Below are 16,072 nucleotides of genomic sequence, written 5' to 3'. Positions count from 1 at the left end.
TGGGTCTGGTAGGGTGGTACAGACGATTTGTTCCCCAGTTCTCCACCATCGCCACCCCACTCACAGCGTTAACTACTAAAGACCAGAAGAATCCTGTAACCTGGTCAGAGGAGTGCCAATCGGCCTTCGACTGTCTGAAAAATCGCCTGTGTTCCTCGCCAGTTCTCAAAAGTCCAGACTTCAGCAGGAGATTCCTGGTCCAAGTGGATGCCTCAGCAGTGGGCCTTGGAGCAGTGCTGGCCCAGGGGGATACTGGTAAAGAGAATCCAGTCCTGTACTTGAGCCGCAAGCTCCAGCCACGCGAGACGAGATACTCCACGGTGGAGAAAGAGGGTCTGGCCATTAAGTGGGCATTGGAGAGCCTGCGCTACTACTTATTGGGACGAGAGTTTGACCTGGAGACGGACCATAGAGCTCTCACCTGGATCAACTCTATGAAGGACCACAATAGTCGCCTCACAAGATGGTACATCTCACTGCAACCGTTCAAGTTTACCATCCGGCACAGGACGGGCAAGACTAATGTGGTGGCAGACTATCTCTCCAGATTGCCGCACATCGTCAATCCCGGGGAGGAGGAGGATGATGTGACGGAGCGGCCCCGTCACTGAGTGAGGGCAGTTTGCGCGCACATACACACGGCACACACATACACGCTACACACATACGCAACATGCCAAACAATTCCCCGTCCCGTTCCGTCTCTCTGCATCCGACACAAACGCAACCATAATCTATTCCCCACAGTTAGTTCCATAGCGAGGGTGCACACTCGTTAGCGACACCACACACACACACACACACACACATCCACCGCACTTGCAGGCACACTCACCAGAGACGCTGATGTTTTCCCCCGCTGCTCTCTGCCAAACAGGGGCGTAGCTATCGGGGTGGGTAAATAGGGCTCTTGGCGGGAAAGTGACCACCTGACTGAGGTGGCTAATTAGAGGGTACTATTTTGTGCAACGCCCAGTGGGAGGGGCATAACAGTTATAAGGCAACCATTTTGAGCCTGTTCAGGTGGGAGAGACTTGAAGACATGTGGTACAGAGTAGGGCACACAAGAAAGAATATTACTGGGTTTTTTTTTTGTTGTTGTTTGCTAGAGTCAGACGGTGCAGGAGTTACAGAGGAACTCTGTTCAGCACCAAAAACTCTATAAATAGTTTTGGGTTGATTTTGTTTGTTGGTTTGTTTGGTTCTCATCCATTTTTTTTCTTTTGTTACTTTGGAAATATTTTTGTTTTTGTCATTGGTTTTGGGGGCACGGTGAGAATAAAACTTCTTTTGAATGTAACAACTGACTAAGCCATATCATTCCGGAGGGTGTCACCAAGGACCCCGTCACATCAATTCAATAGCAGGAGTCTATACACCAACTTCGACCACATTAAGGAATACCTACACTTCAAAAATGTTTTCAACATCGTAGCAGTGTCGGAAACGTGGATTAATGAAGATAAAGGCGCAGATTTTTGCCTGGATGGATACAAACTTGTCTATGTTAACAGAAGAAACAAAGGTGGAGGAGGAGTGGCCCCGTTCATTGACAATAACACTGAGATTGTACATAATATGTTTGAAGCTGTTGAACATTTAATCGAATGTGTGACAATTGAAATCAGTGTGAAGATAGAAGTTTCTACAAAGAAACTGATGTAAATGGTGCTTACGATTCCTTTTTGCAAATATTTAAAACACTGTGTAATAGACACTGTCCTGTAAAGAAAAGAGACACAAATCTTAAATAATGCAGAGGAGACAGATTACGGTTTAAACAAGGTTTATTGCCGATGCAGCTGTGCCCGGGAAAAGGCGAGAGTCAGTGAGTGGGGGAATGCTGGCAGGAACAGACTCACGATGGTAAATCGAGACAGGGGAGGTTCCAACGGCCGAGATGTGTTATGGTGAATCCGCAGCTCTCGGGGAAGCAGGAGACGTGGCGACCTGAAGCAGAACAACACCGGTAAATATTCCAGGAGTCAGAGTTTCAGAAATCACAGCAGGAGTCGTAGGCGTTACCCCTGGTGGAGCAAAACAATCTGACGCTGGTGACTGAGACGGCAAAGGCTTAAGAAGCCTCCTGATTGCTCATCAGGAGCAGGTGAGGATGAGCTGCCGCAGGTGTTGCTGATCACCAGCCACATCAGTGGAAGTAGGTCAGCCACGCCTCCTGCAGAGAGGGGAGAGAGAGAGAGCAGCACAGAAAACTAAATAGCATCCTCAATGATTGCAAGAAAGAATACTGCAGTAGTCTGCTGGCAGAAAACATGAGCTATACTAAAAAACTATGGGACATTCTAAATGATGTGATCAGAAACAAAAACACAAAACCTAGCTATCCTCTATACTTCAAGGACAATAACAAGGAAGAGGATAACAAGGAAATCATAGCAGAAAGATTTAATGAATTATTTGTCAATGTGGGGCCGAATCTGGTGAAGAACATTCCTGACTCACTCCTTCACTGGGACCACTTTGATAAGGATAGAGACAGAAACCCAAGCACAATGTTTCTCACCCCAGTGAAGGACAGAGAGATCAGACACCTGGTCAACAAATGCGTAGCAAAAACATCCACGGACACGTGAAAAGAATGGAGAAGCAAAGCGAGGCGAATCCTATACATGAGATGGATGACTAAAGGGAAAAAAAAAATAAAAAAATATGAATTGATCTCTATTGATTGGATCATCTTGTAACTTTTGGGAAGTTGAACATGCCAGGCAACAAGTTGAGATTGTCACTCACGACGGAATATTTTGGACACATGTACAGACACACATGGAGTCTGATTTGACTGTCTGGAGCTAGATTACATCTCTGAGTGCTACCTGATGCTGAAACATGTTTTTGTCAAATGTCATAAGAAAATAATAATTATGTATTGTACGATGATAATGGGGACGGGACTAGATAAGCTTTTGCTTCTCCCACTTTCCCTTTCGGTTATGTGTATTGTGTGAACTACACTGATGTGTTATGAGTGATCTAAATGGCATGACCAAAATAAATAAATAAATAAACTCTTCACTCCCTCTCAGAGCCTGTCGCAACTCCTCCCTCAACTCTGCACAACATTCTTCCTTCTTCAGTTTCCACCATTTAATCATTGGCTCTTCTCTTGCTCACTTCCTCTTCTTGGTTTCTAAAATCATCTTACAGACTACCATCTGATGCTGCCCAGCCACAATCTCCATTGGCCTCACTTTATGATTTTCTGTCTCCTTTAGATCATCTTCTGTATAGTATATTATCGACCTGTGAATATCTTCCTACACTCTTATAAGTCACCCTATGCTCCCCCTTCTTCCTGAAATATGTATTCACCGCAGTCATGTCTATCCTTTTTGGAGATCCATGACCATCTTTTCTGCCACATTCCCCTTTGGTGTCCAGTTGCTATACACCAGCATAATATATTATTGGTGGGCTCTTTCCAGGGCCACCCATTGGCCATTTAAAGTAAAACTTTCATTGAGCACTGTCATTAACTCTACAAAATTCTAAGCCATGTCAAGGGAGTCACCATTGGATGGGGGATGTGAGGGCCCATCCAGTGCTAATGTTATTGTGAATTAAATTGCCTCCTCGGTCAGTGTGCAGTGAGAGTTGTCCTCCAGGTACCCGCATGGCCAGAAAGAAGGGGGAACCTGAGTGTTGTTTTAACTGCATCCCTTGTTCTGAGGGAAAGATCAACAATACAACTGGTGAGTGTAAATATTTAAACACCACAGTTCAGAGATGTTGTCTCATCACTTTCATCACTACCTCAAATGCTATACAAAAAAAACCTTACAATATTTTTTTCTAACCACCTATCATTCCAGTGTTGGGAGTTAATGTACTTTTACATGATTACTTATTTTAGCAACAAGGGTAACTTTTATCATTTATTTCATTTCCATTTAGCCATACCATCTCACTGAGATCAATATTTATAAACCTGCCAATTGTAGGTCCTCTGTTTAAAATAGGCGTTTAGCTTTACTTAATCAGGTCTGGTGGACAATGCAATCTACTAACACAGGACCAAAACTGCTGCAGTTAAACTGTTTCTATTAAACAAAGTATTTGTTCATGGTTTTCTCAAGTTGGTGATGCTAGCTTCCATGTTAGCACCAAGATTAAAAACACACAGCAGTATGCTAGCAGTAAAGTTATTTGTGGTGGACTTGACCTAAAGCCGTCAACAGTCAACAGATTCAAACCCTATATAAAATATGCCTGTTGACTATAAATACTATTTTTTGCAGTGTTAATATGAATCATTTTATATGATGAATCATTATATGAATCAACTATTTCTGTGTAGTCTGCATCAAAACACTTTTTGGTTTTATCATAAAATACTGGAGGAAAATAAACACACTGGTGTAAAACTTTGTAATTTAAAAGCTGAAATACAAACTGTTGCACCATGAAGGTACATGACAATGGAACTACGTGTAAATGACGCATGACGTTGCTGAGGACCTGCCCCTACATCTTATTTTTCTGCCCTGATAGGTGATGTGCAAGGATAAACATTCTCATAAGTCAATAAAAGATGATGTAGTGATGGGACGGAACTCAGTAACGGGATGAACCAGAGGAAAGTCATGAGGGTATTTTTAGATAACAAGTTTCTCTCGCTAATGTTGTACTGCTGCTTATTCTCTGCTGTGTCCTCCTCTTGTCAGTTACAGGGACAGTTTATTCTAAATTGTATGCGCAAAACTGGAGATGTGATTCTCGGTGGACTTTTTGCAAATCACTTCTTTTCTACTGATCCTGACCTGACTTTTACCTCAGAGCCACAGCTGCCTACCTGCTATGAGTGAGTCTGACAGTATCTGTAGGTGTGAAACATGTGTAACTTTACATAGTTACTGTATAAGTAAATGGAATAGAAAATATAAAGTATTCAAAATAATAAACTATTGGTTCTGTTAGTTTTAGTGTTGTAGGATTCAAGCTGGCTCAGACTATGGCCTTTGCTATTGATGAGATCAACAGAAACTCCAATCTGCTGCCTAATGTGACTCTGGGATACAGTTTGTATGATAACTGCATCCAACTAGGAATTGGATTCCGTGCGGCACTGACCTTAGTCAGTGGTCAAGAAGAACAAGTTACATTAGAGGAGAACTGTGTAGGAACTCCTCCAGTCCTAGGGATTGTGGGTGATCCCACCTCTTCAAATTCTATAGCCATTTCTACAGTCTTAGGTTTGTACCAAGTGCCTATGGTAAGTTTTAAAGTCTTCCACTTCAATCATTATGGTGACTAAATATAAATTAAATGTCATTATTTAATTTATGCATTTAATGGAGAGCTGACAGTTATATATTTAAACATATTACAAAAATGTTTATTAGAAGAAGAGGTCTGCCCTTTTTACAGGTCAGTTATTTTGCCACATGTTCCTGCCTGAGTGATCGACAAAAGTTTCCATCTTTCTTTAGGACGATCCCAAGTGACGCTTTTCAGGTAACAATCTAACCAAAAATCATGTTATGTTTCATTGACAGAGTTGTGTGGTGTCAGATATACAACACTTACAGACAGTGATTAAACATGAGTCTTTGATGAACCTGTTTAGCAGGATTTATAGTAAAGATGATTCCAGCCTGTGCACTAATCACTCTGCTCTGTGTCCACATAGGTGAATGCTATGATTCAGATTCTAAAACACTTTGGTTGGACTTGGGCAGGTCTGCTCATCAGTGATGATGATTATGGAGTCCACGCTGCCCGATCCTTTCACTCAGATCTGGGTCCAGCTGGTGGAGGTTGTTTGGCTTACACTGAGATTTTGCCTCAGGGTTATGACCCTGTTGAACTAAGGAGAATAGTGGATGTGATGAGGAAATCTACAGCTCGAGTCGTTATTGTTTTTGCAAATAAGACTCCAATGATCAACCTCATGAAAGAGGTCAGTCCTGAAAGAGAGATATGTTGTAAAAACCTTTTCGCAAATGTCAAAACTATTGTTTGAGCTATAAATAGTTGAATTTGTTTTTAGGAGGACAAATTCAAATTTGCCTGTAATACAACATACATTTGTGTATGTGCAACTGTGAAAACTTGATTTTACTTACTACTCCTGGTATAAGTGTGAATTTATAAACTTGTTATAATGTACAGGTGGTGAGGCAGAATGTGAAAGGCCTGCAGTGGATTGCCAGTGAAGCCTGGACATTAGCTGACGTGCTCCAGACCCCCCACTTCATGCCATGTCTGGGTGGAACACTGGGCATCTCCATCCGTCGAGGAGAAATACCAGGACTCAGGGACTTCCTGTTACAAATACGTCCTGACCTACATCACAACAACACATATGGAAACAGCATGGTGAGGTTTTGCCATTGACTGGTTATTTGTGAGTATTATATTTTGTCTTTATACAAACTTTTTACACAAAATCAATATGTTCCAGGTGAATCAGTTTTGGGAACACACATTTCAGTGTAGATTTGCACCACCTCCAGCAGGTTGGGTGGAAGCTGGAGGAGAATTGTGCACTGGACAGGAAGTTATAGAGAATGTGGAGACTGATTTCCTGGATGATTCAGACCTCAGACCAGAGTATAATGTGTATAAGGCTGTGTATGCTCTGGCATATGCTCTTGATGACATGCTGCAGTGTGAGCCAGGGAGAGGACCTTTCAGCAACAACACCTGTGCTCATTTACAAAGAATGGAGCCATGGCAGGTGAGATATCAGTTTACACTCAACTCTTAATTACACTCTTAATCGTTTGTATTTCTTTAAGATTTGAAGGAAGTGTAACAACTTAATAAATTAACAAATTAAAGCATCTCAATTTCCCTATACAGCAAGCAGACAGTGTATTGTAATATCAGGTCAAAGTACAAGTATATTTAGTCATGTGATGTGACTTAAAAGGAGATTATTTGATGGGAAATTATAAAAAGATTGTATCCTGCAATAATTAGATTTATCCTGATTTCTCTGTACTGCTGTGTTCACAAATATACTGTCACAAAAATATTTTGTTCATTCAAGTTAAATATGGATCTAATAAGTAAAAGCTGCACTCTTATTTTCATTCCTCAGCACTAGTAACAGCTGAGGCCAGATGCATTTTCAGTTATCTTTAGTAAATATTTTGTGAATAGCACAAACATTCACTTTTTTGTTAATTTGTTCCTTTTGTGTCTTATTTTATTATTCAAAGCTTGTGTATTACTTGGAAAAAGTCAACTTCACCACAACATTTGGTGATCAAGTGTCATTTGATGAGAATGGTGATGCCTTACCAATATATGACATCATAAATTGGGTGTGGCTCCCTGATGGAAGAACTAAAGTTCAGAGAGTGGGTGAGGTTAAGAGGTCAGCCTTCAAAGGTGAAGAACTCACACTGGATGAAGACAAAATCTTCTGGAACTTTGAATCCAAACAGGTTATTTCTTCATTTTATAGACAACCATTTATTTCTCCCACGCATTGGTCTAGACCAGGGGTGCTCACACTTTTTTCAGCATGCAAGCTACTTATAAAATGACCATGTCAAAATGATCTACCTTCTACAAAAATGCAAAACATATATTTATTTATAAATATATTGAGAATTATTTATATGTAGTACAATGAATGTTGATGTTCATAACCACATGAGCCCATATTGCACAACACAACACAATTAACTATGTACATGTTCAGAATCAGAATCAGAATCAGCTTTATTGGCCAAGTATGTGAACACATACAAGGAATTTGACTCCGTTTTTTTCCAACACACGCTGTACATTAAACGTAAACATCAACATAACTTAACATACATTCAACAAAAGTGAATAAATAAGGTGTCCAGAGGTCCGGTCTATTTTTAAATATATATATTTATGTATAAAAACGATAAGGTGCAAAATAGTGAATAAATAAACTGGTCAAGTGTTCAGTAGTGTGACGGCCTGGGGGAAAAAACTGTTCTTGTGTCTGGCAGTTTTGGTGTACAGTGTTCTGTAATGCCTGCCAGAGGGAAGAAAATTCAAACAGGTTGTTTCCGGGATGTGATGGATCTGCAGAGATACTACCTGCCCGGTTCTTGACTCTGGATGTGTTCAAGTCCTGGATGGTGGGCAGTTAAACACCAATGATTCTCTCTGCAGCCCTGATGGTGAGATTCAGTCTGTTTCTGTCCTGTTTGGTGGCTGATCCAAACCAAACGATGATGGAGGTGCCGAGAACAGACTGGACTATTGCTGTGTAGAACTGGATCAGCAGCTCCTGGGGCAGGTTGTACTTCCTGAGCTGTCGCAGGAAGTACAGCCTCTGCTGGGCCTTTTTGACTATGGAGTCAATGTTTGGTGCCCACTTTAGGTCATGGGAGATGGTGGATCCTAGAAACCTGAAGGTTTCCACAGCAGACACAGTGTTATTGAGGATGGTGAGGGGGGGCAGAGCAGGGGAGTTACTCCTGAAGTCCACTGTCATCTCCACAGTTTTGAGCGTGTTCAGCTCCAGGTTGTTCTGACCACACCAGAGGACCAGTTGTTCCTCCTCCCATCTGTATGCAGACTTGTCGCTGTCTCAGATGAGGCCGATGACTGTTGTGTCGTCTGCAAACTTCAGGAGTTTGACAGATGGGTCACTCGAGGTGCAGTCGTTGGTGTAAAGGGAGAGAGCAGTGGGGAGAGCACACATCCCTGGGGGGCGCCGGTGCTGATTGTCCGGGTGCTGGAAGTGATTCTCCCCAGTCTCACCTGCTGGCTCCTGTCTGTGAGGAAGTTTGTAATCCACTGACAGGTGGGGGCTGAGACGGAGCACTGGGTGAGTTTGGAGTGCAGGATGTCCGGGATGATGGTGTTGAACGCCAAGCTGAAGTCCACAAACAGGATCCTAGCATATGTCCTTGGGGAGTCGAGGTGATGCAGGATGTAATGCAGACCCATATTGATTGCATCATCCACTGACCTGTTTACCTGATATGCAAACTGCAGGGGGTCCAGCAGGGGGCCTGTGATGTCCTTCAGGTGGCACAACACCAGTCTCTCAAAGGCCGTCATGACCACACACATCAGGGCCACGGGCCTGTAGTCATTTAGACCTGAGATTGCTGGTTTCCTGGGGACCGGGATTATTGTAGAGTGTTTGAAGCAGGAGGGGACTTCATACAACTCCAGTGATCTGTTGAAGATCTGGGTAAAGATGGGGGCCAGCTGGTCGGCACAGACCTTCAGACCTGGAGCCTGGAGATTTCCTGGACTTCTGTTTCCTGAAGAGCTGACACACATCTTCTTCACAGATCCTGAGTGATGGTATGGGGTCAGGAGGGAGGGGTGATGGTGGTGCAGGGGGAGATGAGGGTTGTTTGATGTTGGATCAGGTGATGGGTGTGAATGTTGGCTTCTCAAACCTGCAGTAGAAGACATTCAGGTCGTCAGCCAGTTCACGGTTCGCTGCTATGTGGGGGGATGGTCTCCTGTAGTTAGTGAGCTCTTGTAGACCTCTCCACACTGACGCAGGCTTGTTAGCTGAGAAACTGTTTTTCAGCTTCTCAGTGTAACACCTCTTTGCCACTTTGATCTCCTTTGTCAGTGAGTTCCTGGTTGTATTGTACAGGACTCTGTCCCCACTTCTGTAGGCCTCCTCCTTGACCTGACGAAGCATCCTAAGTTTAGCAGTGAACCAAGGTTTATTGTTGTTGTATGTGCAGAAGGTTTTGGTCGGCAGAGCAATATGCATCCTTTAAAATGGTGTAGCAATGGTCCAGAGTGTTTTTGTTCCTAGTGGGACACTTAACATTTTGTTTATATTTTGGCAGTTCACGGCTGAGGTTTGCTCTGTTAAAGTCCCCAAGAACAATGAGCTGGGAATCTGGATGTTTCCTCTCCATGTCCGTTATCTGGTCAGCCAAGTGTTAAGTGTAAAGCCTCAGTAACACACGCCTGAGGTGGGATGTAAACACCAACCAGAATAAACGAGGAGAACTCCCGCGGTGAATAAAATGGCTTGCAGTTTATGAAAAAAGACTCCAAGTGGGGGCTGCATGATTTGCTCAACACTGTGACATATGTACACCAACCTTCGTTAATATAGAAGCAGATACCACCTCCCTTCCTCTTCCCCGAGAGCTCCGTTACGCGGTCCGCACGGAGAAGTTGAAAGTCCGGAAGATGTAATCCGGTGTTTGGGATGTATTCACTGAGCCAGGTTTCAGTAAAACACAGGGCAGCAGATCTGTGAAGGTCCGAGTTTCTACTGTTGAGAAGCAGCAGTTCCTCCATCTTATTGTTCAGAGAGCGGACATTCGCCAGATGTATTGACGGGAGCTCTGTCCGAAAACCCCATTGTCTGAGCTTAACAAGTGCGCCGGCTCGCTTGCCCTGTCTGCGTCTCCTGAACATCCTACAGAGAGCTGCTACGGAATGGGAGTCCTCCTTTCCGTATGAAAGTGATATGTTTTTGTCTCTTTACTTGGTCCAGCTCCCCCACTCATTTGTATACCCTTTCTTAAGTTTAAGAGAAAAAAACGAGGGCTAAAAATTGGAGGTAATTCACTAGCTATCTTGTTAGTTTTGCTGCTGCACTTAGCGCCGTTGTTCGCGCATGTGCAGTGACCTAAGTGTTTTTTGTTATTTTTATGTTATACGATCTACCCACACTACCTTTGCGATCGACTGGTAGATCACGATCGACGTACTGAGCACCCCTGGTCTAGACTCATACTTTCCCTTGAGTCCCCAGAGGTTTGCTATGCTCCATCTAATGTGAGTGATGTCATCCATCCATGTGCATAATACTACTGACATGCCCTTCATGGACATACATGTACACTCCTACATTGTATGCCTGTGGACCAATGCTTAAGCTACATGTAACACACTTTCCAGTCTAGTTGGTGGGATCTCTTGCTTTGGTTGAAGAAGGGACATCAAAGAACACAATTACCATGGACTCTTGTGTACAAAGTCTACAAGAACGTAGAAATAGGGCTGATCTCCTGGTGAGAAACCACTGCTTTTGTCAGGTGATGTGAGATCAAGACCCATGTAACCAACCACAGCCCTCGCTCGCTGTGGTAGTGGCTGAGAGGTACAGAAATATTTACTAAAGTATCTATACACCTCGTGGACCAGTTTATCAGAAGCTAAGTTCGGCTCAGGAGAAAAGAGAGCAATCAATCGTCTGACTTGAGTAGCAATAGTAAAATGACACGTCAAAAATCACATTAGTATCCTTTAACATCAATGAAAACTTATTTTTTTTAGTTTAACTGGATCATAGTATTTCTCTATTTTAAATTGTTTAATTTAACTGTTTAAATATCGTAAATACATTAGAAATCATTAAATACTAGAAATTCTACACGACGGTACTACCGTGGATTAATATACTATCGGTGCTAGTTTTTGCTACATTGCGGCCTCCTCTACTCTCCTCCCGGCTTTTCACTGCATGCTACTCCCTTGTAAACAAACCCACATTGTAATGCTGAATGATTGGCTGTTTGCCTGTTACTGGTGATGTTCGGTGATATGATAGGTTGTTTCCGCATGCTGGGTCCGCCCGTCTGTTAGCTGATTGGCTGTTCGCGTGTTTCTGCCGGCAAGAACAAACTCCATGAAGACAGCTCCGCTTCAATAGAAATTTGTTTCAAAACAAACGTCGAGTTAAAGTTCTGTCTCGCCCAGACACGCACACAGCTTACAGTCACAAACACGAGACAACACACTCACCATGGCAGAAGCACCGGGCCCGAGCGGCGAGGTCAGTGGCACCACTAACTTTACTCAAAAAAACAAACTCCAAAAGTCACATTTGGAACTATTTTGGCTCTAAGCGAGGCACAGACGGTAAAGCAATAGACGATGGCCGTCCACTGTGCAGGCGCTGCCACCAAGCTATAGGAGCCAAAATAGGGAACACCTCATAAAACACTTGCAGTGTCGTCACCCAAATGTATATGTCGAATACAGGGTTAGTATGCCCTGTTTTTTTCTCATTGGCTAATATTAGGCTATATCAGAGCTGGCCCTGGGCATAGGCAGTATAGGCAAATGGTAGTGGCACCATCATCCGCAGGGGGCGCCGAAAATGGGAAAAAAATAAATAAATAAAAATAAAAATATATATATATCTATATATATATAAATGCCACTTTTTTTTTTTACCAGTGCAATTATTACTATTATTTCGAAATATTATATAAGCCCACAGCAACATAAAGTCATAGCAAAGACTATTAAATAATGGGAGGGAACACATCCAACCTCATAAAACACCTGCAGTGTCATCACCCACATTTATATGTCGAATACCAGGTTAGTATTGGCTAATATTAGGCTATATGCTCCGTGTACAGGCTGAGGAATGAAGAGTTAAAGGATGTCAAAGTATAAAGCACATAGAAAAGCCATAAAAATATAGTTTTCAAAGGGAATCAGTTCCTGTTTATTGTATTTTGTTCTCTATGGTTTATTATGTTGGAGAAGAAGCATTATTGTCAAATAGATTTTTTTTAAAAAGACAGTGGATTTGTTAGTGTAAGTTGTGTAAGTTGATTATATTAGTTAAACATAAATTAATGTGCAAAGGAATGTGAATGATTATATATATATATATATATATATGTATATATATATATATATATATATATATATATATATATATATATATATTTATATATATATATATATATATATATATATGTTGTATGTTTATCATGCACCAAACAACATTATAAGTAATTAATAAGTATTTATAACTTACACAAATACATTGCAGTTCATAAAAAGAATAATAATAATCAAAAAAGGCCACAGTATCACGATAATACCCGGAACCTTGATACTTTGTCTGGTATAGTATTGTGGTTACTCATTTTGGTATCGTGACAACTCTTGTCAAAATGTGCGAATTCACTTCAACCATATCAATAAAACTCACCAGAAAATTCCAGTCAAAAGCACACATTCTATTTTTTTTCCATCAGCTCACAATGGATCAAGTTGCAGAATTTCTTTCAACCTTAAAGAGACAGGTGACATAAATAGGGCAGATAGCGCTGTAAATATCTAGTTCCGTAAAACAACTCACCTTCTGAGCACAACGTCGCGGCGACACAGCAACTTTCTCTTATCCCAACTCATGTGTCTTAATAGAAATGCAAAGTATGATGTTTTCCGGCACAAAACACGATGTAAATCTGTGAGGAAATAATCCGAACCGCTCGTCTCTACATCTCATCCAAGTCACGTGAACTTTCTCTCTTTTTTAGCGCTATCCGCACTCTCATATCACCTGTGTCTTTACAGATCTCGTAACTGAGCAAAAGGAAACACATTCACTTTGCCGGAAGTGAATTGCAGTATTTTCAAAATAAAACCTATATATTTATTATCGTGCTCTTGTTAGTATTTGGGTTTAATTTAATTTTTTCCATGTTTTTATTCAGATCCAATTCATTAATTATGTAACACATGGACAATATGAATTCACCTTAATTTATTTATTGCTGATTTGATCATTTTTAAATATCTATGGCTTTACACTCTGGGTTACACCCACATTTTTTGTGAATGGAAGATGTCATGGATGTCATGGATGCCCAATGGAAATCCATAGCAACACTCTGTGGACACAGAAATATATTTCAGTATGGAGAAAAATAAAATTACAGATACTGATGTTTCTCCACACAGCCTCCTCGATCAGTGTGCAGTGAGAGTTGTCCTCCAGGTACCCGCATGGCCAGAAAGAAGGGGGAACCTGAGTGTTGTTTTGACTGTGTCCCTTGTTCAGAGGGAAAGATCAGCAATACAACTGGTGAGTGTAAAGTTTTAAACCTCACAGTTCAGAGATGTTGTATAAACATGTATCTCCTCACTTTTCCTCTTATCTCAGACTCCATGGAGTGCACCAGTTGTCCAGAAGATTACTGGTCCAGCCCAAAGCGTGACCACTGTGTTCCTAAGAAAATAGAGTTCCTCTCCTACCATGAGCCTCTGGGTATCTGCTTGACAACCACCTCCCTGTTGGGCACATGTATCTGTGTTGTTGTTCTGGGCATCTTCATCCATCATCGCAGCACACCTATAGTTCGTGCCAACAATTCAGAACTTAGTTTTCTTCTTTTGGTGTCACTTAAGTGCTGTTTCCTCTGCTCATTGCTCTTCATTGGACGACCCAGATTATGGACTTGTCAACTAAGACATGCAGCATTTGGCATCAGCTTTGTGCTTTGTGTCTCATGTATCCTGGTGAAAACCATGGTGGTCCTGGCTGTGTTCAGGGCCTCCAAACCAGGAGGTGAGTCCAGTCTGAATTGGTTTGGTGCTGTGCAGCAGAGAGGGACAGTTCTGGTTCTGACTTCTGTTCAAGCAGCAATCTGCACTGTCTGGCTTGTCTCTGCTTCACCAGTGCCTCATAAAAACACCCAGTATCACAGTGACAAGATAGTTTATGAGTGTGCAGTTGGGTCCACAGTTGGTTTTGCAGTTTTACTTGGCTATATTGGTTTACTGGCTGTCCTCAGTTGTTTGTTAGCTTTTCTAGCAAGGAATCTTCCAGACAGTTTCAATGAGGCCAAACTCATCACTTTCAGCATGTTGATCTTCTGTGCAGTGTGGGTGGCCTTTGTCCCTGCTTACATCAGCTCACCAGGGAAATATGCAGATGCAGTGGAGGTATTTGCCATCCTGGCCTCCAGTTTTGGCCTCTTGGTGGCACTGTTTGGACCCAAATGTTACATCATCCTGTTCAGACCAGAGAGAAACACAAAGAAAGCCATCATGGGTCGAGGCACCACCAAGTAACAATGTCTTGTCTCTCAGTCTATCTTTTGCATTTTTTAATTGAGTTTTATTTATCCAACCATAATACGAACAATAAAGATGTTAATTAAAAAAAACTTTATTATTTCTTTATCTTTCCTAAATTCACTTTTGATGTTGAGAGTTGATAAATAACTACTGCTAGAAACAAGGGTAACTATTTTATTTGTTAATATTTATTTCATTTGTATTATCTCATTGAAATCAACATTTGTAGACCTGCAAAACTGTGGTCCACATTTTTTAAATGTGTGTAGCTTTACTCAGTTAGGCCCAGTGGAAAATTAAACTTTCTCACACAAGGCTAAAGACTGAGCTTGCTGCAGTGAAACAACCTTGTATAATTCAGTTAAAGGCGACATAGACCGGAAGCTCCAATTAACGCTGTGTGTATCTGCGTCATTAACTCGTTTATGAAACCCTAAAGTTTCAGAACAAACAGTTCAGCCACTGCTGAGAAAATAGGGTTTTATTGTTTTACTGGGCTCTGCGAAGCGGATCGGCACTTCCGTATGTTGATGATGTCATCAGTATATGTGCCTCACTACTCCTCTCACCATCGTAGTGCCTCCTGGTGCGGGCACTAGTCCGGGCACATCCGGTTGCGTACATTCAACCGCAAAAGAAGAAGAACTACTCTCGTTGTAGCTGCTGAGATGCAGAGCATCCACCGTGCCAGAAGGGGAGCTGTGTATCTGAGAGCTGGCCTATCTATTACGTCACTTCAAGGTACCTGGCCAATCACAATACAGTCCACGTTCTGAGGGTGTGATTTTGGTCTGAAACAGTGCGGCTGACGAGAGCGTCAGTGAGGAGATATTTTGATGCAAGCAAAGCATTTTTGCAGCAACTATGAGGTTTTTAACCCTGAAAACAAGTTAATATATGTAAGTAGACCTCCATAACTAACATATATGTGCAATACAAGCATTCGATGTCACCTTTAATTGTCTGAGGTCTCCTCAAGTCTGTTGTGCTATTTGTCACATTTGCTCCAAGGCTAAAAACACTATGGTATCTTATCAGTAAAGCTGTTTGTGGTAGGCTTGACTCGGAGCCTTGAGACTAACAGATTGTTGAAATATTAGCTCTGAGAAAAGCAAGTGTCCATGAATGTAAGATATTAATACTTACAACATGTACAAATCAATTTCTGGCATTACTTCTAACAGTAATATTTTCTTGACACTAACCTGATTCTCTCCCCTAGTTTGTGCTTTTCCACTCCTCATTCTGCAGGTATCAGTGACTCCTGGGCTGCAGGACACAGATCCAATTGCAA

General features: G+C 41.9%; 1 protein-coding gene across 1 annotated transcript; it reads left to right on the top strand.

The window, feature by feature from the left end:
• Positions 1 to 4,594: 4,594 nt before the first annotated feature.
• On the top strand, positions 4,595 to 15,167 carry LOC122773725 (extracellular calcium-sensing receptor-like). Its single transcript, XM_044032607.1, has 9 exons — positions 4,595 to 4,822; positions 4,939 to 5,233; positions 5,389 to 5,475; positions 5,651 to 5,920; positions 6,133 to 6,339; positions 6,425 to 6,700; positions 7,188 to 7,415; positions 13,660 to 13,783; positions 13,862 to 15,167. Exons 1-9 carry the CDS (start codon positions 4,605 to 4,607, stop codon positions 14,770 to 14,772), a joined length of 2,616 nt encoding a protein of 871 aa, XP_043888542.1. The 5' UTR covers positions 4,595 to 4,604; the 3' UTR covers positions 14,773 to 15,167.
• Positions 15,168 to 16,072: the final 905 nt, after the last annotated feature.

Source organism: Solea senegalensis, linkage group LG8 (assembly GCF_019176455.1).
Source record: "Solea senegalensis isolate Sse05_10M linkage group LG8, IFAPA_SoseM_1, whole genome shotgun sequence".
In the NCBI taxonomy this organism is placed as follows: domain Eukaryota; kingdom Metazoa; phylum Chordata; class Actinopteri; order Pleuronectiformes; family Soleidae; genus Solea; species Solea senegalensis.
The sequence above is the reverse complement of the archived record's forward strand: the minus strand, read 5'-3'. Positions and strand labels throughout refer to the sequence as shown.

What these genes read in the sequence shown, in the direction of transcription:
- LOC122773725 (XM_044032607.1), top strand. Translation starts at nt 4,605, where the DNA reads ATGAGGGTATTTTTAGATAACAAGTTTCTCTCGCTAATGTTGTACTGC. An exon ending in ACACATATGGAAACAGCATG is followed by an intron (nt 6,340 to 6,424) that starts GTGAGGTTTTGC and finishes AATATGTTCCAG; the next exon opens with GTGAATCAGTTTTGGGAACA. An exon ending in GGAACTTTGAATCCAAACAG is followed by an intron (nt 7,416 to 13,659) that starts GTTATTTCTTCA and finishes TTCTCCACACAG; the next exon opens with CCTCCTCGATCAGTGTGCAG.